The 25,330-nt window shown below is 37.9% G+C and overlaps 1 protein-coding gene across 1 annotated transcript; it reads right to left on the bottom strand.

The window, feature by feature from the left end:
* Positions 1 to 7,163: 7,163 nt before the first annotated feature.
* Positions 7,164 to 10,938, bottom strand: waif2 (Wnt-activated inhibitory factor 2). The gene has a single exon (XM_036142993.1). It carries the CDS (start codon positions 10,702 to 10,704, stop codon positions 9,640 to 9,642), a length of 1,065 nt encoding a protein of 354 aa, XP_035998886.1. The 5' UTR covers positions 10,705 to 10,938; the 3' UTR covers positions 7,164 to 9,639.
* Positions 10,939 to 25,330: the final 14,392 nt, after the last annotated feature.

Here is a 25,330-nt window from a genome sequence, read left to right as displayed (position 1 = left end):
CAAAAGTCAAATAAACTATACACAAACAGCAGGGGATCCATGCCAATCTTGGGTGTTTGAGTTCTGGTTTTGATTTGTGGTTGGGTCTTCATCATTTCCTTGTTGTTTATGTTCTAACAGGTCCTGGCATATTCAATTCATTTCTATGTTTATGCTTGTCAGTAAGATGTTTCCATATACTTATTCTGTTCTTTGTGCATTTGAGTTTACTTCTCTTAGAGAAGTGTTAATCTTTCTCCCTTGGTCAGCAGTTTCTTTGTGTCTTAGCTCAGCTTTGTTAGTGGTAATAAGTCTCCCTCCCTCAACTTTCCTCTCTTCATTCTGTCACAGCTGCTCCACATCTCCACTCGTTAGCTGTGGTTTCTTTGATATTTTCCACCCCTGACTTAGTATTTAAGTTCAGGGTTTTTATCGTTCATGATGTTACACTGCCCATTTCTCTGTCTGTGCCCCATGGCTCCTCCACTTTACTTAAAACCAATAAATTTTCTGTTTTTATTATTAAAATCTTAATAATGCATAGCCAAAGTACCAGTCTACATTTTGGTCCATCTCATCACTTACTAAACGTGACAACAAATTAATGCTAGTTTCAAAATGTTATTTCTGAAAACTTTTAAATGAAAAATATCCCCCAGTTCAGATTTAAAGACGAATTTGTGTCACAATCGATCCCATTAAAATACTTTGAGGTTAGTAGTTTTAATGTGACAAAATGTGACGTTTTTACGGTATATCAATATTTTTTGTATAGTCTTTGTGTATTAACAGCTTGATTGTCAATGAATTAGGATACTATCTCTAAATTAAAAACAAATAATTAAAAGGATGAATTAAAATGTCCCATTTATAATATATTTATTAGTCAATGTGCATTTTCTCTTTTAAAATTCAGCATGTTGTTTTCATGTTATGGAAAGACCCTCTTGATACAAGAGAAAACTCGGGTTTTTAAGAAAATGGCCACTTATCCATTAATGGTTTGTCAATCGATAAGCTCAATGAACTGTCTGTCGGTCTTTGTGATACCTTTTGGGGAAAATTAACAGACAGCTGATTTTAAGAGGGATTAAAACAAGGAGATAAAGTACAATGAATGAAATCTGACAATGGGGAGTGTCATACTGAACTAGGACTCATCCTAAAATTAGCTGTTAGAAAAATACTTATTTTTTATGCTGTTTTCACATGTTCTATTTGTTTTATGCAAAGCCCCAAAAACATAAAAAAGGTCAGACTTTACAGAGGAAACTGATCCAGATGATTAAGACAAGTTTAGTTTTTTCTGAGGAAGATTCATGAGCAGGAATTTACCAAAACCAAAAATCCTCTGTTAGCATACACTTTATATTATTTTAGATTCACAGACCTAAACACCTCTGTTAAGAGTAAATATATTTTTTTAATTAGGACAGATGTAAAAGGCTAAACATGGGATCATGTCTCATGCCTTGTTGCATTTTCAATTAATCTTTGCATAATTTTTCATGTTTTTCATTTGCTCAAAGAAGTTTAGTCTTGCTTCAATAGTGAATGTCTACATGTGAAATGATGCTTTGCTATGTTATTTTTTGTCTACAACAGTAAAAAACTCCATAGGTCGTAGATTCCTTCTTTTTCTCTACCTGTCAACCGCTACTGAGGGGCTCCATCAACCACAGCTGCTCCGATTAGGGGAGTGATTTTTTCATTTGGTCAAAGAAGTTTAGTGTCGTTTCAGTAGTTGATCAAGTAACGGCACGTGAAATGGTGCTTTGCTGCATTTTTTATTTGTCTACAACAGTAAAAACCTCCAAAGGTTCTGTCTGTTTCCCTCCCTGTCAGCCGCTACTGAGGGCCAACCACAGCTCCTCTGAGCGCGCCAAGTAGGAGAGGTAGACAGGAGGTGGGACAAGGAGGAGCTGTCTTACTGACTGTTTAAGAAACTCGAGAACGCACTAAAACATCCAACTAAATAGGGTTGAAGGTACAGTGCAGACCAGGTCCAACAAGTAGGGATCTTGTGTTGATCGATCATGAAAAACAATGAAATGCTATTTTTCATTCATGCCCTACGCGCATTTGTTTGACGTTGCTCCCCGTCCTTGTAAGTCCCTTTGTTTATCATTAAATCATTATCATCTTCATCACACCACAGCTAAGTCATGTCTCTGCCCCACTTTGGGTCCACTTCAATTCCAACTTATGACAAAGCTTGGTAAAATTTGCCTACACCTTTTGGTGTCATTACTTTGTAGAACCTTCTTTTACCTCCAAGTGTTTGGAGTTATGGAGCTTAAGCGAAAATTCAAACTGAAGAAACTCTATTGCCTACCTCCATCAATCAGAGACTTATCCGCCTCCGACGCAAGCCAATCAGCTTTGAACTGCTCCTCCTCGAAGCCAATCAGCATCCTGGGTTCATCTTAAAAGAACTCCACATCCTTGTCTTGGCCTTCTCCTCAGCGAGCAAGCGGTGGCTGCGCATGTCTGGTTTGGACTGTGATGACCGGATTCAACCCACCTCCATCCCCTTCTCCACCATCGTAGCAAGCTCCGCCTGGCTTTCCTACGGTCCTCTTCAACCTCGTCCCTATCAGAGTGTAATTCCTCCTGGACTCTTATGGAATTCCCAGTCACTCCTTAAAACGGTCCGGCAGAAGACCGCCATGTTGAGCCTGGTTCTGCCAGAGGTTTCTTCCCAAAGGGGAGTTTTTCCTCTCCACAGTCGCTTCATGCTTGCTCATCATGGACAGTTCATGCAAACCTGTGTTTATCAAGTTGGACATCTAGCTCAAACAATTCACCATATGGACTGAACAAACTTTATGTATCTCCACTCCACCACCAGTTTCAGGCCTGGGGGGAAATATCCCTATTCTCATACGCCTGCTTATGCATATTGAAGTATAATTCAGTGTGAATTTTTCCTGCCGAGGTCTGAGCGCCAAACTCTTAAAATATTGTATTAATAAAATTCTTCTAATTGCCTTTTCTTTCTGTGTGAGATTTACAGATTGAAATGGCTGTATTAGCCTTGGATATCCAGAGATGGAAATATTTTCAAAAAGCAGGTTAAAAAAAATTATTTCTGTGGGAGCTGCAGGCCTGTAAAAACTCTGATCAATCCCTGCCATTTGCATCGAAGGGCAGGGATTTCTCCAAGTTTGGGCTCAATCTTAATACCCTTATAGAGTAAGGACTCTTTTGCCAAAGCAGAAGCGCGTCAGTGGTCGCCATGATAAGTGATGTCCAATTAGTGCAGTCAGTAAGGAAGGAGGTAGGAAAATAATCCTGTATGCTCCCTCCCAAGGCTAGGTTTGCCTAGGAACCCCGCAACGTCCCTTACCAGCGCTAAGAAGCCTTAAGGTATCCCATAATCCTTTGAGTGACATGACGTATAAGCCTAACTCACCTCACAAAAATCAACGACAACGTCTGGAGAGAGGAGAGCATGCACTTTGTAGTCCATTTTCAGAACTCATCATCCATGTGTGTTTCTGTCACGTAATGATGTCCTGCAGTTATAGGCTGTCCAGATTCAGCACAGCAGTCTGAGGCTACTTTCCTCCCCACGACAGAGTTTTTACTGTTGACTCCGTGAAAGGTCAAGGAACAGGAGCTAGGAACAAGAACTAGAAGGGTGCAATAAATTAATAAATTGAAACAATTGGCAACTTCTCCTTTTTATCTTTTGCATTGTTAGTTTGATATTCCAGCAGTGCCTGAGCCATACCCAGGAAAATAAGGCAAGTTAAAAAGATCATTCTGCTAGATGTGTTGGGACTTTAGCATATAACAGGTTTCACCAAGTTAGATTCAGGAACACAGGAAGTTTTGGATGACTTGCTGAAAAGAAATATTTCCGTTAAAAGAGTTAAATCTTTTATTCTCACAGTTATGATTAAACATTTCAAGCAGTGCAACTGCACAGGAAATCAGCTTCTCAGTGAATGGTGTGGGATGGTAATATCTCCTTTCCTTTCGTGAAGGATTGCCTTGCTTTCCCTGCTAAATAAAATTATGCAGGAAGGAATGAATCTTCTTTCCGCTGCATTCGTAGATTTCCATCAGGCTCTCATCACAACTAACCAGTAAGACACTTCTGGATCATTCATCTGAGTTATGAAACGCTTCTTGGAGAAAAAAAGATTGTTGCTTTTCTACTGGAGCCAGTGCAGGCTAGCAGAGCTGCAGCAGCCTCCTGTTATGTGGAACATGCATTTACTGCACACGAGTGCTTTTATTCGTTGACAAGGCTGTCTTGATGATTAGGTTATCTCCTAAACCTTCACATACAACATGACAGTGAATGTTACAGTGGTGTCTCGACAGCTGACAGGGTTTTACATTCTGATACAACTGTTACGTAAAGGGGCCTCCTACGCTGCTGACTCAGTAAAAAACTTTAATCTAGAGCATGGAAATATGAAGAAAACCCAGTTGGTACCTTCATTCATATTTGCTACATGTAATGCACAAAAGGCTTTAAATCTGAAAATGCAGCACCCTCCTCTTCTATTTTCCTACTTACCTATTCAATATATAATTTATGTTTCCATGCGGTACGAATATGATTTGACACAGAGGGACCTTTTTTTGTTATCCTACAAAAAGGAGAAAAAAAGAGAACATTCTAATATAATTTAATAGAATGTTCTATTATAACAGAACATTCTATTATAATTTGTAGTGATCCTTATTAAGGCCTGAAATGTGTGCACAAAATAACCCAAAACCATTACAGAAAATTAAATCAGAACAACATGCTTTGGATCGATGTGATGAAGATTTACCTTTTTACGCACAAACACTGTAGTAGGGTTTGATATGAAAAAAATGTTAAATATGTGGAAAAGCACCTTTTGCCTACTGTGAATTATGGTGGGTGATCTGTGATGTATTGGGCCTATTTTCTTTCTAAAGGTCCCATAAACCTTGTTAGAGTGGATGCCATCATAACCTCTTTGAAACACCAGAAAATTTACAATAACCTATTTTACTCTGATAAAATAGATTAAAACTGGTTGTCACTGAGATTTACAGCAGGATGATAATTCAAAATACATAGCCATATCAACATGCAAGTGGTGAGTAGACACAAAATAAACATTATAAACATAACATTTCCTTCATTGCCATCTATGTCCTAAAATCTTAAGCCTATAGAATAGAAGTGTGGATTGATCTAAAACTGAGAGAGAATATTATAGGAGGCAGGACTCTGTAAGATCTATACAGATTTAAATAAGGGAAGATTTGTGTGTAACTGTCTGTGTATTTGCCACTGTCATGCCTGAATTTCCCCACTGTGGGACAATAAGGGAATTCTTATTTCTCTGCCTGTATGCTGCATCAGTGGGAAAGAGTTACTAAAAACAAAAAAAAAAAACCCTGCTGTACAAAAGATGACTCCACAAATAGTTAATTGCAGGGGTGTCAGTAGTTATAGCATGGATTCAATAAATTATCCATTTATTTTATTTTCTTACTTTTTTTTCACTAGTAAATAAATGCACTTGAATTAAATGCCAATTTAATTCAAGATTTTGCTAATTTAATAAAAATGTAATTTTATCTGAAGACTTTAATGCATTGTTTTCAGGAGAACCAGTAGTTTGGAGGGTGCTGTATCTTTTATGTAGTGTGCACATAAAACATGCAGTTTCTAATTCTGGCCATGTTCTGTTTGAAAATGATCTTTTTGGTGGTAATTTGGGACTTTCTCTCTGTGGCTCAAGATCTATGTTGATAATGTTTTGTAACTGCATATTACAACAGTTCACTACTTAGTCAAGTTTAAAACATTTTTACATCATATTTGTCTTGATTTTCATGAAATCCGACTGAATTCTTTTATGTTTTTAGGGTACTTGTTTAAAAAATGCACTTGTCAGATAAGATGACACCTTTATTAAAGAGGCTCCAAAACCATGCAATTCTTTATTTAAACCAGTGGAAGAATTTCCTTAATCTTAAATCATCCAAATATATATCCATCAACTCATTGGATTTTGCATATATTGTCACTCTCTCCATAATGAAGATCTTTCTGAGCTCTGCATCATGCACACATATGTAAAACATTATTGTCTATCTATGCTTTATTAGTCACAGTGTTAAAGGGAATAATTGTGCTCCGATATATTATCTTATTGCTTTTATCAGAAATGTATCTGTTGACTCATCAGTGCTGTACTCATATACATTTAGTTAGGTTACAGACAAAAAGCCCATGGATTTTATTGAGGTTTTCAGTCCTTTTTGAAAAATAAAAATCCGAAAAGGGTTGCATCCAGTTGTATCATGCGGCGTTTACGCCGACAACCAAGAAAAAAGTCAGAAATCTGCTTGAGACTATAACTGTTTGTAATTCAATGGCAACAATTAGGCAGATATACAGCCAAGAAGCCAATGGTAACTCTGGGGCACATTTACTCAGTTACATTTACTTGAGTAACTTTTTGAACAAAATGTACTTTTAGAAGTAGTTATACTGCACTGTACTTTTTTACTTTTACTTGAGTCATATTATTACTCAAGGATTGCTACTCTTACTTGAGTAAAATTTCTGGCTACTCTACCCTCTGCGAGTAATTTCATGAATAAAGGACGTACTTGTTTTAACCAAAAAGGCACCAGAGACACACACTTACAGTTTATTTTATAGTGAGACTTCCTATTTGTATACAAGCTTTGTTATTTTAATCTTATTTTCAATCTGATGAGCTCATTGAGCCATTTGAAGGTCAAATAAACGTACAGTAAACAGTAGATATTTTAATTGAAAGTACTTTGTACTGTTCTAACACACTGTAGTATGTTAGAACAGTATTACTTTCAAGTTTAATGTTGAAGAAAATACTGAGAATGGTTTCTTCTGCCTGAATTTGCTATTTTTTCAATTACGTATATATATATATATATATATATATATATTTCCTTTTAGTCCTTAAAACACCAGAATTTGCACATAACACTGTATTTTTGTTTGTCCAATTACATCATTTTTTAATATTAAATCATCAGCTGTAATGACTAGTTACTCAGTACTTGAGTAGCTTTCTTACTGAATACTTTCTTACTCTTACTTGAGTAAATTTTTGGATGACTACTTTTACTTTTATTTGAGTAAAAATAAGTTGAAGTAGTGGTACTCTTACTTGAGTACAATTTTTGGCTATTCTACCCACCTCTGCTCTGGGGGAGCTAAGATGCATTACTCAGGAGGAAAAATATGTCTAGACCTTTAGCTGTAATTGCAGTTTTATAAGTAAACAAATTGAAAAAACCATACACAATTTCCCTTCCACTTAAACATCTGTTTATGCTGGTATATCACATAGATTCCCTATAGGATACATCAATGTGTGTGGTTTCAAATTGACAAAATGTGGAAAAGATAAAAGGCTATGAATATTTCTTCAAGGCATCACCTACAACATATAAATAAATTAACCTTTTTTGGGGGTTAAGCAAAGTTGAGATGTGGTATCAATATTAACAGCCTTATCCCTGGTTCTAACTGCTTTAAAATAAGACATCCATTAATACGAAGCACGGTGTCATGAGAAGTTAACAAATGTTGTTTTACTATAGATATAAGCACAACTATCTTCAAAATAAAATGTTCTAATGTTACTTGTATAATAAAAGTCTCTCTCTATCTACTTTGCTATTTTACATATAAATTGACCCTGCATCAAATAATAGAGATGCTTTTGTTCACCCATGGAAGCATTACTACAAATGATTTCTTGTTATTTATGATTAATTTTATTTCAGCTGTACTTTTTACAACAAATGTGGCACTCTAACAAATGCACCAGTCTTGTTACATCATCTTTTCACTCATAATTTGCTCTACTTGCTCCACCAATAGAATTAAAGCATAATAATCTTGTTCTCCCTACGGGGTTTGTGAGCCTGCAGCAAACTATGTTTCTAAGAATAACAGCGACTGAGACACCATTTTATTTTGGCATTTTATTTTCCATCCATTGCATCCTTCTTTGTAATGTTCTCCTCAGAATATTCAATTTAAGTTGTACAACATGTATTAACAGCACAGTCATTTAAGAAGCTAGGTATACTCTTGTTTCCCTTTTTTGTCATAATTTTGATTCTAATTTTCTTAAATCAGTGGATTGAACACTAATCTTGCCCAAGGCACTAAAGTATTAAGCCACAGCTTAGGGTGCACTAAGCCAGCAAGGGCCCCCCAAGAGCCCGTGCATTTTCACACATTGCATTTCTCAGTACTTTGTTGTTGCTTGCTGTGCAGTTAAGCAAGAGAAGTGCTGATAATTGTGTGTGTCCATTGTTCGGTCCATTGTCTAAACAGTTAAAGCTTTGAAAGATTTACCGCATTAGAATAATTTAAAAGCTGTAATTTACTGTCTCCACTGTAGTTTATTGAGTTATTTTGCATATGACTGAGCTCAGGTCATGTCTCCCTGACAATGCAACTGTTTGTAAAATATAGAAGTAATTAATTTTTTTATATATATATTGTCTTGCATGGCAACATTAAACCAGTGCTTTACACAGGGTCACCATACACAGAATATGTCTGCAAGAGCAAATGAGTAAATCAGAGGAATAACTCAGTCTCTATAGTCTATTTACAGTGTTCATTTCCTAAAACCCTTCACATCAAATGCGATGTATTTAATATATAATGCAAACTGACTGAAAGTCATTCCAGGGAAGTCTTATTTGGCTCACTAACTTTAAAACACATCGTCTTACATGCACAATGTGGAAAGAAACACGGTGGCGCTGTGGCGGACGGTGGTCATACCAAACTGAATTCTGCTTAGTGCTCCTCTTAACCTGGGACTAACCCTAGTTAAACAGCCACATTGTCCAGCCTAGGATCAGAGTCCTGCTAACTGTGGTTGTGTTGATGATTAATCTGGTCCTGCACACCTCTTGGATGTTACAGAACTACTGGTCAATGCCTTGCCAGGTGAGATGCAGCACCATCAAAAATATCTCTCCAAGGACATATGACACCACTGCCAAGTTCTTGTTCATCCAAGCCACATCCTCCGTTCTGAGTGGTTCCACAGAGATCCCCTCCTTGTTTTCAGCACACTGGAAAGGACCAGCTGAGCCTCTAGGAACTGCTGTAGCCAATGTCTGGATATATATGTGTGTTGTTATCCTTGTTGCTTGTGCACCTTTTTCTAAAGCACTTTATCCTTCCACTTAACTTTCCAAAAACATGTTGGAATACAGGACTCCAAGTACAGCCAACGCATTTAGTGCTGGACTTTTGTGGCTTACCTTCCTTGCAGAGGACATGACTGTCTGCTGGATAACTGTAAAGTCAGCAGTCTTCTTCAAAACTGTTTAAATTGTCTGAGGAACTGAATTTTGGACTTTCCTTACCTGAAAGCCATAATCATAAAATGAGGAGAAATAAATGTGAAACATATACCTGTGTGTATTCTATGTTTCAGTTTTCAAATTTAATTACAACTTTCAATAATATGTTAATTTACTGAGATGCACGTGTCCCTTGTTCTGAATTTAGAACTGAGACTTGCAGGTTTAACGCTAGTTTTCTCCCCTTTTTTTCCAGACATCTTGATTCATTGTCTTTTCTGTCCTTCCCCATTGCAGCACTGGGCTGATTTATGTTTTGTCAGGGAGTTAAACAGCCACATTGGCCAACCTGGGATCCGAGTCCTGCTCATAGCGGTAGTGGTAAACCTCCATTTGGTCTCTGCATGCCTCTCGGATGTTATTGAGCCACCGTTTGATGCCTCCCCGGTTGAGATACAGCACCATTAGGAACACCACTCCGATCAGAGCCAGCACTATACCTAGGAATACGTATGAAACTGCCTCTAAGTTCTCGTTCATACAGTCCACGTCCTCTTCTCGGAGCTTTTCCACGGGGATCCCCCTCCGCGCTTCCGGCTCACGGCAAATAACCCGTTCAGCATCCTGACACTGCGATGAGTTCTTTAACCAGTAGTAGAACATCTCCAGTTCACAGTTGCACCGAAATGGATTTAAAGCCAAATAGACGCGAATGCGCCTTTGCTGGTACAAACTGGATATGTTTTCGCTCCCGATGTTCTCCATTGAGTTATTTATGAGCACTAAAGCGTGCAGGTTATAGAGATCCAACCTCTCCATGGGTATAAACTTTAGCTGATTCCCCGCCAGCTCCAGTCTGTGTAGGTTACGCAAACCTGGCGCGCTGAGCGCACCGGAAAGCTGCGCCGCGGCATCGGCCGAAAGAGAGTAATTGAGAAAAAGAGAGCGCAGCTCCAGTAGTCCATGAAAAGCCCTAGATGAGATGGTCTCCAGATGATTATGGCTCAGGTCTAAGAGGTGTAAGCGGGAGAGTCCTAGAAACGCGTACGGCTCAATGGTGTGTATCCCGTTGTAGGAAAGCGAGAGTGTCGTCATCCCCAACTCGGTGCCGTTGACGGTGAACGCACCTTGAGGTAAAGTTGAAATGTTTCTGCCTTTTAATATCAAAGTGGACGTCCATGTCGGCACGTCTGCAGGTAGATCAGTATGTCCCCCGTCAGGTAAGCAGGTCACAGTCCCCGAGTCCCTGGCACAGCTACAAGAGGACGGGCAGGCGTCATCTGTCCTGACTGGCAAAGACATCAAACACAGCAGCGCTACACAGTGCAAACGCAACAGACTCCAAACAGAGAGAGGAACACTTAAATGTTCGGCACTGCGCGTTATCCTCATCTTTTCCTTCACTGATTGTCTAAAAGCTTAGAATTATGACGTAAAGTCCAGTCAGTCCGCGTTGAAGGCGAGCCGCTTATCTCTAACAATCAGGATGTGAGGAACTCTCCACCCATTGTCACCTCGGTCTCAGAAGGAAGCTGTGTCTGGGATCTTTGCGCATCTGAGCTCTGGACATCTTCGTGGCGGGGCTGCGTGGAAAAACTGCTGATTTGCGCTCTGTCGGTGGGATTTTTGACGCCTGTCACACAAAAACAGTGAGAACCCCCCCCCCCCCCCCCCACACACACACACACACACACGCCACATGGGTCAGTACCAGCAAGGGAACCTCCAGAGTGTTTTAAAAGTGGTGGCAAGTGGGAACATTGATGATCCTCGGGTTCTCGGGTTTTGTATATATATATATATATATATATATATATATATATATATATATATATATATATATATATATATATATATATATATATATAATATATAAATTAATCATTGAAGCATGTCTTATGTTCTCTTATTTTGTCTGCTTTTTGCACACTCCTTGCACACTCCTTGGAGGCTCCACCGAGTCTCCCTATTATTAACTATTCTTGTTCATGATTTATAATTGTTTTAATTAATGTGATTTGGTTAACAATTTCTGATATAATTACATTAGTCATTTAGTGAGTTATTTTGGGCAAGTTTAGTCAAGAACGCTTGATGTTTTTAAATGTCTGCCTTTAGCACTTTAATTTCATAATGATATTTTGTTCTTAGTCACAGTTAATCTTTATTTATGGTGAAACAGTTTGAATAGAACAAAACAGAATGCAGTGTCTTGAAAAACTATTAATAGCCCTTGAATTTTTTAACATGTTTCCACTTTGCATCCACAATCATCAAACCATTTTAATTGGATTTTGTGTTCACTTAACATAATAGTGTATGGTTAAGGAGTGGAAGGGCAGAAGTACGTTTACATTATATGCAGTGCAACAAATTGGTTTTGGATATTACCTAATAAAAAAGTGTCCACCTGTGTTCAATTTATGTTCAATATAAATACAGCTGTTCTATGCCTAACACTTCTGATACCTTTGAAGACCTCAGGCTAAACAAATGCCATCTTGAAGACCTAGGAACTCACCAGACATAAATTAAGATGTGTAATAGTTTACAGAGGGGTTGGGTTCTAAAACTGTATCACAAACTTGAAATACCTGACAGCTCTGTTCAATGTAAAATCCACTGTATAAAGAGTATGGCACAACTGCAAACCTACCAAGGCATGACTGTTCAGTTAAACTGCCCAAAAATCCCAAAGACAATGATAACTCTGAAAGAACTGATGAGGTCTATTTCTCAGGTAGGACAATCTGTCAGAAGGACAACTATTAGTTGTCCACACCACAAAGCTGACCTATACTGAAGAAATGTATAAAGAATACCATTATTGCAAGAAAGCCATAAGTATGGCCCATATGAGTTTACCAAAGCCATCTAGGGCAGTTGCTCCCAAATCTGGTCCTCAGGGACCCCTGCCTTGCATGTTTTAGACATGTCTCTGTTCCAGCTCACCTGATTCAAATGATTGCATGACCCTCCTCTGTAGCCAAAGCCTGTTAATCATTCATCCTTTAAAGTCAGGTGTGTGACAGCAAGGAAACACCTAAACTGGGAACTGATGATTGGGAATCAGAATTCTATGAGTAGTGAAAAAAAAGTAAATCATCCTACCTCATAACATGGCATCCCCACAGTAAAACATGGTGGTGGTAGGATCATGCTGTGGGAATACCTTATTTCAGCAATGACAAAGAAACTGGTTCTATTAGCAGCTTCTCGGGACACTGTAGAATATAATTATATCTGATTCCAGTCCTTTTTAATGCAAAAAAGAAAATGTCTTATTATTATTATTATTATTGACATAATATTTAATTATTTAAAAATCACAGCAAATATCTTGAGTATACTGCACCTGTAACATGGCCCAAAAAAGTTACACTGAGTCGATACTGCTGATTGTTGAACTAGATTGCACATAACATTTACATTAATTGTAGAGTCGGCAATTTTTTGAATAGATGCGCATGCGCAAGAACGTCTTACTTGCTCTTCAGTTCTTCAGGGGGATCGTGTGAAAAATTCCCCCAAATCCACTCTGGTCTTATTTCTTTTTACTGAGCCAATCCTCTGACCAATCCCTGCCATTCGATGCGAACAGCAAGTATTGGTCAGAGATTGTACAGTCTTGCAGCTTTCACAGAGATCTAATTTTTTACCTATTTTTTCTGAATATATAATGCATTGACAACTGTCAGGAAAGGAGGACCATTACACCCAGTATAACAAAAAGGGTTTCTGAACAGGATTACCAACTATAGCTTTAAGGCATTCAGTAATAATCCTGAAAGAAGTGACTTCTGCTGCTATTACACCTGCATATATGTCAATACACATGTATATAAGTCACCGTGAATGTACATAAGATATCCTCTGCCTTATTTCTATTTTGTATTTTTTCTTCTTATACGAGGACACACTGTATATACCTGATGCACCTTGTCCTACTTTTGGCACCTTCTTCTGATTACTGATTACTGAGCTGATGTGACAAGTGAATTTCTCCAATGTGAGATCAATAAAGCCTATCTTATCTTATCTAATCTTATCTTATCTTAATATTCTCTGTTTCTCCGTCTATCAGTGTAGATACTCCTCTACTCCCTGGCTTCATGCTGGTTTATCATTTAAATGTAGAGCTGTTAGTTGACTTTGAAAGTTACATTTCTTTGACCTAATCTATGGATTGTTTTGTTCATTCCAGATTAGTAGCTGTAATTAAATGCATGCAGGGGAGCGTGTTAAATAATGAGGTGTTGATCAACTTGCCTTCAGTTTAAGGGGGGAAAAAATCTCGCCCATCTGGAGAGTTGATCACACTCTTCAATCTCTGCCAAGCAAAGGGTTGCTTTCGAAACGCTCTTTGTGGTACTGGAATAATGCAATAGACCTCTCTTACAATTAATTTCTTTACCTACAGTATCTCAAAACAAGGAGAATTAACTACATGGTTTTAGAGTGAAATGTATGATAATTACCACACAATTTCACACCTCTATAATTCACAGCAGGAACCTCAGTTTTAAATATCTGAAGACATCCACTGTGCACCATCCATTTTTCCTTTCTGCATAAAAGGAAAAATGGAGGATAAGAGGAGAATTTCAGGACTAAGGACAGCTCCACACTAGCTTTATCTATCTATCTATCTATCTATCTATCTATCTATCTATCTATCTATCTATCTATCTATCTATCTATCTATCTATCTATCTATCTATCTATCTATCTATCTATATAAATAGATAGATAGATTTATATATATATATATATATACTGTTTGATATATATATATATATATATATATATATATATATATATATATACTGTTTGATATATATATATATATATATATATATATATATATATATATATATATATAGATAGATAGATAGATAGATAGATAGATAGATAGATAGATAGATAGATAAAAGGTGAGGTATGGGTTGCACAGTGGAACAATTAGTACCACTGTTGCCTTTCAGCAAGAAGGTCCTGGGTTTGAATCCCGCCCTGAGGTTTTTCTGCATGGAGTTTGCAATTTCCCCCTGTCCATGCATGTGTTCTCTGTACTCTGGCTTCTTTCACAGTCAAAAAACATGACTGTTAGGTTAATTGGTCTGTCAAAAATTGCCCTCAGGTGTAAGTGTGCGTGGTGTGTTTGTCCTGTGTGTCTCTGCGTTGTAAAGAGTAACACTGCAGACAAATCAAGGATACAGTTGTAGAGGAAGTTTTTGTCAGGATTTGTTTTCAAAAATGATATCTGAGGCTTTAAATATCTAACAGATCACTCACTATTCAATCCATAAAACCAAATATTCTGTTTCACAACTACAAACGTACCAAGATATGGCTGTCCATTTAACTGGCAGTTAGGGCCAAGAGTGCATTAATTGTAGACATAGAGATAGAGCAATCAGTCAACAGGAAAAGTATTGGTTTTGTACCGTGTTTTGTACCAATGTAATCTATTGATGGAAGAAAAAGATGAGGCCAAAGCTGACCAACGTACATATCGCTATGTGTAGCAAGATGAATAAATAAATACCTGCTTATCACCTTTAGTACATCATTCCCACTGTAATACATAGAGATGGTGAGATTAGGATAAATGGAAGATTTTTGTTAGAAGTAATAAAGAAGCTGGTCAGAGTTTATGGGAGGATAGCTCCTGGAAGAAAACATATTGGAGACTGCAAAATACTTGAAATTGGGGCAGAGGTTCACCTTCCAACAGGACGACGGGCCTCTCAGAAGACATTCATCTATTACCAAAGTGAAATGTTTAAAACATATTCCTCCCATTCATGTAGCTGGGGGTTCTGTACACAGGTGCATGTCACACTTTTCAGATATTTGTTTGTGGAAAAAACAAAAACAAAAAAACGTTTAAAACCATGTGTATCATTCATTTCACTTCATAGTTGTGCAATTCTTCGTGTTGGTATAGCACATTTAAAGCCCAATACAATACATCAAATAGTGTGGATAAAATGAGATAGAGTTCATGGTAAATGAATGCTTTGCAAAAGCACTGTGAAATAGAATAGACCAGAGGGGAATATGTATGTTGTACAAGTACATTGGAATTGGTTTCCGTTTCTTTTCATTGCAAAACCTTAAAAAATGAAATGGTACAGCAAGGTTGTTTTAAATAATAATTTATTATGGTATCAATACTTTGGATGTTTCTAAAAAATCTCAAATTGGTCATTCAAGGGACTTTTGCAACCATAAATTATTGCTTCTCTAAATGTTTAAAAGTGCTCAGTCAGGAACAAATGGACATGAATGGTTACGGTTGTAGTGTAAATATAGAAACAGGCTGAGACATAAAACACAAGACTTAGAGACGGAAAGACAACAAATGTGCAAATACTGGAAAGTGACCTCACTGCTGGTGCTCCTGATAAGCCAGAAGAGCTATATTAATGTCATTATTTGTTTTTTCCAGACAAACAAGGACACCAGCTCAGTCATGTTTTTTTTCCTCGCAGGACCCCTGTGCCCACTTGATGGACGGTGGCTCTATCTTCCTGCACAGAGAGCTGATTTAGAGACGGCTGCTTTACACCGGCTGCTGCTGATATTGTCACAGTGCCCTCTGTGGGGCCTTCAATTTGACAGTGAATCTCAAAATTGATTTACCCCAGGCTACTCATCCCTATCTCCTGACTACAGTGATAATACGGGTGTATGTATGTGTGTGTGTTTCTGTATGCTTTTATGTGAGTGACCCGGTTACTGATGACATTGTGAGTCAACTTTCCTTCCCATCTAAAAGCCTCAGTTTTTTTTCTGAGTAGCTCTCATGTTAAATTAGCAAAGACATACAGTTGGTCTGCAAATATATAATACAACATATTAAATTTGATTACTTGATCGCTAATTAGATGGAGGCACATCACAATTCTTTCATCCTCCTTCCACGTGGGACTGGCTCTATCATTTTATAGAATCTAATACGCAAGGTAAAGACATGGACATGCAACTAATAGAACAACATCAATTCACCAGAGACATTGTCTTCAAAAAAGTATATATATCCCATTTCACTATACTTTCTTTACAATTCCAATTCCAGATCTTTAGTCTTTTTCTCAATTGAAAGTTTCCTTTCAACTGAGGTGATTTTCACTTATTCCCTGTACTGTTCTTGTTTCTGACCATGAAAGCCTACTGTACACATTGTTTAAAAAATAGATGACAAGAGCAACACAAATGTCAAAGTGTCAAGCATACAAAACCTTCTAATGTGCAGTAGATGAGCAGTAGCTGAAAGCTATGTCTTAAAGGAACATGTAAAAAAATAAAAATAAACATGAGCCTGAGAGATGTACTGTTGTTTAGTTGATCATCAACTGAATTCAGCAAATAGCTCTTTGGTAATCATTTTGTTGTCGTTTGAGCCCTTTTAAGATGTGGGAAAGTGGAAGATTTGCATCATGGATGTGCAAGTGACAGGTCAGCAGCAAATGCATAATGTTATTTTGCAATATGGATATAAATCTCCCAGGAATGCTTCCAACTCCTTTTTAAATCTGTTTCAGAAAGAGATAAGGCAACTCTGCAAAGTCTCAGGACTAACTGTGAACAGGGCATTTTACCCATAATAGGATCCATCAAACCTCACATTAAACCCTTGAGAAAAGGGTGGTTGGTGTGTATGGAGGTGGAGATCAGTGTTAATTTATCCCTCCTTCAGTAAAGAGGGTGATATATGACCCACCTCCCTCCTATATCAAATGCAGAGCACAGCTCTACAGTCTGCTCCACCTGCCCTTCAATCTGTCCATCCATCTGTTGGCAGACCTGCGTCTCAAACAGTACGCCACCACCAAATGAATAAGAGATGAGGGGAAGGTGGGTGGAGAGAACGGGATGAAGGCAGAAGTGAAGAAGAAGAGCCGTGGAGTGGATGGGGGTGTAAATGGATCTTGAGGAGCTGGTGTCAGCTGTCCCTAGACCATTAATTAGTCATTTAGGCTGGTAATGGACTGGACCAGAACCAGACAGACACAACCGACCCAACAATGCCAAAATCACTCTGTCACACAAGTTAGCTGTAGCTGCTGATCACTGTGCGTGTCAAGCGTGGAAAATTATGATGATTGCTGACTTTATAATATTGCAAATAGCCAGACTCTTTACACAAACTCTCAGAGAGTTGGTGTCTCATACAAAAACATTCTTTTCAGGAGTAGGCAAAAGTTGTGATATGCGATAATATTGGGAAATATTCTGATAATTATACAGCTTGTCATAAATACAGAACAAAATTGTATAAATGTTCTTCTGCTTTGGGTTTGTAGCAAACATTTACCCCAGATGATAAGTAGTCTATCCTGCTTCTAAAAAAAACATCTCAAACACAAGGTTTTATTTAAAACTTGTGATGTTTTGGTAATGAAACAATTTAGCTGTAGTTTCTCATCAACTTAAGCATCTCTTTACCTTCTTAAACTTTTCATGTTGCAATAAACAACAAATATCACCAAACATATTAGGGACACGGAGCACCTGAATGCAGGGTGCATAAATAATTAGCTAACAATTATTGCACTCCAGGCAGTTCATTGAGATATAACCCCCTTTAAGAGTATTTACTCCATGACTGTTTTCACATCATAATCATTAACTTTAGTGCATTTTATTTGGAGTGTGTGTAACAGACTAGCAAAAGTAACACACACTTGTGTAGTGGAAGTAAAATTGATACATGGGTTTTAAACTGTACATCCAGCTGTCCCTGTGTGTAGTTTAACCTAAGTATAAATCCAGCTATCAAGGCCCCATACGTTTGTTAGAGAGCATTGATGAATAAACAGCACCATAAAAGTCAAAAAGCACCGAGGATGAAGTTGACTTGAAAGAAGTCCTGTTTTCAGTTTGTCACAAGCCATGTAGGGGACATGGCTAACATTAGCCATTCTATCTGTATTTTTGTGATCTTCATCTTGGAGCTTGAAACTTCCTAGGCCGAGGCCACTTCTCCAAGGAGAGGAGATTAGGTGTATCCACAAAGGCATTATGTCGTTTATGCTGTGCATCCACATGGATTTAGCATTATGGGAGACCATAAATTATCATTTTCAAATTGGGTGGCCCAGAGTGGCTAAATTTCTAAATGCTGGTTACATTTTTCCGTCTGTAGCTGCATCTTTTCTTGAACGATGACATCGAAGCTTCACCTATCTCTGTATCACACATCAGTATAACGAATAACAACAAAGTTGATACCATCTGATGTTGCAGCTTTGCTATGGCCGTTAGTTGCATCCTCATACTCGTCCTTTCTAATGACCTCGCTTTATACAGCGTGACACGTGTTTACTTTACATGAAGTTGTCTGCACATGCCCAGTGTCTTTTCCATATTTCTTTGGCAGTGTCACAGCACCACCAATGGGTCCGGCATACCTACTATAGCCTTTTCAGCTGTGCTGCATTGTCCAGTGCACATTTTGTCTTAAAATTTACTGTGTTTGTCTCTGTGTAGACAAGGCCTGAAACTCCATAAACCAAAACTGAATATTTTTAAATGGTTTAACCAAAAAGGAACTATAGATATTAAATGCAAGTTATTGATGAACATTCTTTAACTAAAATGGTATATAACAACGTCTTTACAAGGCCATCAACTCTATGGAAAATTAATACATGTTGCAGATGAAGCCCACTTTCAAATCTTGTGCTCATAAATTCATGTCATTTTGGATCCAGACACTTTCATGTGTTGTCCTTTAATGTCTAATAACATTTAAGGTTTGGATACAGAATGTAATTCAATCTAAAAAATTAATCGTTTAGAGAGTGTCCAAGGCCAAATAGCTGCCATTTGATTTGATTTGGTCACTTGACCTCCCAAGTAGATCTTAAGGTTGAGTTACAAAGTACCATAGATATACCTAGTAATTCTTCATGGATACTGCGATGAACTTTCCTCAAAACTCTTCTTTACCTCTGCATATGCTTTTGTTTTTGCAACCTTTTATATATGCCTGAAAAAGACTGACAGCATTGTACTTTAGTATAAGCCTTTTCTAACTACTTTTAATTGTCTGTATTACATAAGACCAACTCCTTCTACAGCACTCAGGATAGGTTTACCCCTCATTGTGTTCCATGGTGATCATTGGTTTTCTAACCAGTGTGTGACAAACAGACGATATGGATACTTGGCGTCTCTGTCTTCATTTAGATTGAATTACAAAACGCTTGATATCTGATGTTCAACTGACCGCAGTGTGTCCTTCTGGCTGACAGTAACCGATGACACTGAAGCCCCCATGGCAGTTAAGCCACTGCTGTTGAGGGGTGAAATGTATCAGTGGCACCTTGGAAAGTGAATCAGTTGTCTGACTCAGGGGAAGTCAGTAGACTGCTGCCAGTCTTGTTAGAAGGGGTTAATCAGTCAAAGTGCACACTGGTCTAATTTCAGACTGAATGTTTGTACCAAAACAGTTTCTGGCTTTTGTTTCGGTGAAATTATTTAATCTACATTTCTGCAACGCAAATGCTCTACATTTTTGCAAAAAATACTGAGGGTTAAAGCAAAAAGACTTTGAACTTTGAGGTGATCTAGTTCTGCATTGAGACTTTGATTGGTTTTTATTATGTAATCTAGTGATTGCATGATAAATTTTAGTCCTTTATAAATAAGCTTTTATTTATCCAAATATTCAGTTGATTTATATAGTGGCAATGCACCAAAAAGTGTAATCTCAGGTCACTTTATGATTGACAAAAGCCACTTCAAACAAATCATACAGAAAGATTCCCAGTCAAGTACATTCTTTTTTATTAAGTGAAAAAAAAACAGCACATTGTTACATTGAGTTATTGACTTGCAACATTCACTCCTCCTAGATGGGCATGTTGCGACAGTGACAGTTGCTTGCATTGTGTCACTGACTTTGCACCAATCCCAGTGAAACTGCCTCCCATTCTACTTTTAGAAACTCTGGATACCATCAGCAGACTTGCAGTCTGAGAGGGAAGTTCTTTGTTTTAAACACAGCTACCAGATCTCTGATTGTTAATGGATTCATATATGGAAGGGAGAATATTAATTTATGTTCTGCATTTAACAAGGAACCAATACTAAAATAGGAGAAATATGAACTGTGTTTTTAAAATTTCAACTCATATTGCAGCCTTTTGGATCAGGTTGAGGCCTACATTTTTAATTATGATAATATTCTATAGGTGAGAAAAGTAAATCCTAGAAAGATACTTAGTATTGAACATAAATTACACACTCTGGTCAAAAATTAAATCAAAGTTTTTTTCTTTATTCAGTTTAATGCCATCCAGATTAAGCAACTGACCAGGATCATATTTTACAAAGCATCTGGTGCAAAGACATCAACTTCTTTACTGTATTTTTATAGTTTTTATGTCTGTGCCCTGTCTTACTGATTGGATTTATCATGATTTATGGATATTATAGCTGAGTATCATCAGCATAACAGTGGACATTTATTCCATGATTTCTGATAACTTTACTAATTGAAAGCATTTGTACGTTCACAAACGCACAAGAATCCATCCTGTACTGCTTCGGTTTCAACTGTTTGTAACTGAACTAAAACGTTTACGGCTAATCACGTTGCAGTATTGTATTCTGGTTTAGGGTGGAACATACCGCTGTGATGAATGCAAGAGCTGTTGAGCCCACAGCTGAACCAAAACAAACATGGCAGCAGAAGAGGATGCACGCGTGGCTGCTGCTATCACATCTATTTTGTAAGAATCCACAATCTCTTCTTTAATAAAAGAACTGCAAGAAGCGCCTTGACAAGCTTACCTTGTTGTGGTTTCTCATGGCGCATGCTGCTTACGTTTTAATTTGATACCAAATTAAGACGTAATGGCCAAAACCAACCTTTAGTAGGCGGGCACTAGGGGTCGCTTTGCCCAATCAGCTCGGAGAGTTCTGCTGAATGTCCTTCATTTCCCCAAACAGATTCAATGGGAGCAGTCCCAGATTGATAATGTGCAGAAATGAGAGCGCAGCACAGTATCAATCTGGCTGGCCAGGTCATGAAAAAACTGGAATCTGTTGGACAAATAAGATTTAAACCACAGTAAATAAAAGGAAAAGCCATGCCATTGTTGGCCAGCACCAAATCAGTTCTCAAGGGCAAAAGCAAGAGCTGATATTTATTCATTGCATGGATGGACAGTCAAACTTTTAGCTTCTTCCATACATCAGCAGTCAGACTGTTCATCACGTCCACCCACCGTCAGGGTGAACTTTCCACAGAGAACTGCTGCTGCTTTCTGTACATATTGGGCAGCAGGACACTGCAAGATGGACTGCCCAGAGTCCAGCACGGTTGCCTCTAATTTGTTTAATTATTCATATCGAGTATCACGGGGATGTGCTGTTAGACTTCTAGGATCATTTTATGAAAAACATGGCAGAAAGACAGTTGCCTTTAAAGAGTTGTTGATATTTAAAAAGGAGACACTTTCTTCATTTTCTTCCTGTTGCCTTTCCCTTTTGCTGAAACATCCATTACAACATCCAAATGCCATCAAAGTTGATTTGTCTTGCTGTGCATCACTTGTTTAAGAGAGATCCTTTTTCAGCCACAACCTTTTTAAACAAAAAAAAGTACTGAAATAATACCAAATGATGTTTTTCTTTCATCAAGCTTCCTGAGAATACTGCTTTTTAAATGTCCTTTTTCTGTTTGGTGTTTCGTTTTTGGGACATGAATGACTGCTTGTGGGATTGTGTGATGAGTCATTTGATTTATGTATCTGCTTTGTGTGTTTTAGAAATTGTGTTTATAATCTTTTCTTGCTTGATGCTGAAGGACAAGTTCTATTTCATGTACATTTAATGGACTGTAAATTATCTCATAATATATAGGGGCAGCCTCTCAGTATCTCTTAGGATCATGAGAGTTTAAAACCTCATCAAGTTATTCATTATGTTATCACTATCTGTTGGACTTTGGGTTGCTTTTGTCACTTTTGGTTTGAATGTTTGAGGTTTGTCCTACAATTTTATGTTTGTTTTGCTTCATAGTCAGCCTCACTCAGTTGTCTTTTTGCTCACGTCGATCTGGCAGACTCCATTCTGTTATTCAGTATCCCCTGTTTCATGTTCCAATAATTGTTACCGTCCTTAGACAGACTTTATTGTCATTCAGCAGCACATGCACAATGTATGTTTGAGCAAAATTTCATTACAAGGCTCTGAGTAAAAACAAAAGAAAAAAGAGAAACACTGTAAATGTAAGTTTGTGCAATATAAAATAATCAAGTGTAAAATAAAAAATATAAAAGAACCAAAAACTAATAAAAATATTGTGACATTTGTCAGGGATATAGCCACAAACTAAAATTAAATTTTATATGTACAGAAAAGTTATATTTGAGACAATAGGAATAGTGCAAGTATATGCAGCAGGATGTATTACAACAATGACACAGTACATGCACTTTGTACACTTCAGTGTCCACCTAAAGCAGTTTATTTTTATTTATTTATTTATTTTTTTGGGGGGGGGGATATTATTGCGTCAATCACTGTCAGATCCTCCTCTGATATCCTTCTCTATACAGATATGCTCCTGTTGCTTACAGTTCCTGTTAAGTTCCTCTGTGCTCCCTGTTTTCCTCAATATGTTTTATTTTGACTTCCACACTGACTTTCCTGCGTGTGTTTCTTTGGATTTTGTCAACCACTTTTTGCTGCTGCTTCTCTGTGGCCTGCACTTGGGTATTCACCACTGTACAACATGACAGTCAATTCTTCGTATTGGTGTAATTACAAATAAAACCCTTTGAAAGTTGCCCTCTGGTTTGAAACTGGGATAAAGTAGGAACAATACCTACTTTAAAAGCCTCCAAGTATATTTCTCTTTAGGACTAGGATTGGGGGATGGGTCTGGATTACAATTAGCTGCTGAGGTTAAAACTAGGTTTGTGTTTAGGCCATAAAAGCACGTGAGTCTGAGAGTTCATTAATCAAAAAAGAGAATGGTGGAGCTTTAGAACAAGGCCTGCATTGTAATGCAATGTAGGAAGCGTTGAAAGAATAAAAGAGAACTGGTCTTCAAATCAACAAAAATAAAATTATTTACACAGTGCTCAGTGAGTGTGTTCACAGTTTTCAAACTGGTCTTGTTAATGATGTTTTGATATTGGTGATTTATAGCCATCGTGACTGAGTTAGATATGGCCAGTGTTCGCACACTAACAAGGTTGTGTAAAGCTATGTTGAAAGCAGTCTTCTTAACGCATATACATATTAAGTATTTTGAAAAAAGCAACTATTATTTTTGTAAAATCAGTTCTTAATAACAGAGCACAGTATCCTTGAATGCTGCAGGCTTATTGCAGTTTGAGCAGAATGTCCTCCAAAAACTCAAGGAGACCTCTGAGGAGATTCTCAGTTAATCTTCACTCTGAAAGGTCAAACAAGCTTATAGGTAATGACAGCGGCCTACACCATTACCCCTCCTCCCCCTGGCTGGCGCCTGACAGAAATTGATGACTTGTGTCTATAAGTGATCCACTACCGCCTATCCATCAAGGGGCCCTCTCATTTTGTGAGCCCATAAAATCATCGAAAAATGTATCTTCGGGTATTGCCTGTTCCACAGCCGATACACCAGCCTGTGAATTTTAATGAACTTTTATATTTCTCTGGGCACATGACAGCTTGTGCAAGTCTCAAACGTGGCACTGTGAGTTCATATTTTCTGGTCATTTCTGTCAGGGTTTTTGGGTTATGGCGTGGTTCAACGTAATGTTTTATCACCTTGATTTTCTTTGTCACTGCTTTATTTTTCTTTGTTTGTATTGACTAAATGTGGTAGGCCAAGCAACAGATTTGCATTCTATCCCTATGCACAGGTGCAACATGGGAACGATGTGAAGCAAAGCTACGCTAAGCGAGGCCACAGAGGCCATTCTAGCAACGCAAAACACGCAATTTTGGTGATTAAATTGAAACCAGAGTGACACAAAACCTGCGAAGGATGTGAAGCGACAGTTGTTGGAGTTGAAAAATCTCTACTTTTGTGTCTTGTCACAAAGCTGATAGTGGCGGTCTGCTGTCAGCCTGAGTTGTATGACTCAACCAATTATTACTACCGAGACAAGTCCAGAACAGACCAGGTCTGGAGAAGAGTGAGTGAGGAAACTGGTGGGGCAGTAAAGTGAACGCATCAGTAGATAGCACCATTGTACTACTGTATTTCTGGCTTGTCGCTCATGACAGCAAACAAAAGTGGCGACATTGGCGTTCAATGTGAAAACACCTTTAGATTGCAGCCTCCCAAGGACCTTCTTTTGATTTCAAATTAGATCACTTGGTTAAAAGACTCCAGTCGAGGCAGAGCTTTATCTAAATTAGATTTGCTGGACCATAATTCCCGGTAGACTTGATGAGCTTTGATGCCCATGAACTCAAGTATCTGCTAAACTGTTAATGTGTTTTGTTCTTTATTGTTCTGCACAATGGCTTCTTGTCCTTCTTTTCATAGTGGGTTCTATTGTGTCAACATATCATAGGCTATCTGTTGTAACACTTGTAGCCCTTTGAGTTTTATATTGCCTATCTTTGCTGTGCATTTTATTTTGTTTCGTAAAAGAATCAGTCAAAGCTACCCAGCTGTCAGTGAACGTTTTCATGACCCTCTCTATCAACACCACAACACACAGGATCACAGACTTGACTCATGTCTTACAACCCCAAATAAGAGTTCAAGCCAGTTTCCTGAATCTGGATAACTTGCAGCAATGCAACCCTTTACTGACAGAGAGTAAGCAAAATCAGTGAAGCACTGGTGTAACAATAAACTTTCATACTTAGTATTTGAAATAAATAATGTTGGTGTTTGTAGTATTTAGAAAGGTAAAAAACACAAAACATTGTTTGAAATATTGTGACCGCCACTTTGAACCATACATTTCCACCTGATAACACTCGAGGGAAGAAAGGGGGGATCTAGGGAGGCAAGAGGGCATCCATGTGAGGAAGTCGTGGCTCATTC

The sequence above is a fragment of the Fundulus heteroclitus genome, chromosome 11, assembly GCF_011125445.2.
Source record: "Fundulus heteroclitus isolate FHET01 chromosome 11, MU-UCD_Fhet_4.1, whole genome shotgun sequence".
Classification (NCBI taxonomy): domain Eukaryota; kingdom Metazoa; phylum Chordata; class Actinopteri; order Cyprinodontiformes; family Fundulidae; genus Fundulus; species Fundulus heteroclitus.
The sequence above is the reverse complement of the archived record's forward strand: the minus strand, read 5'-3'. Positions and strand labels throughout refer to the sequence as shown.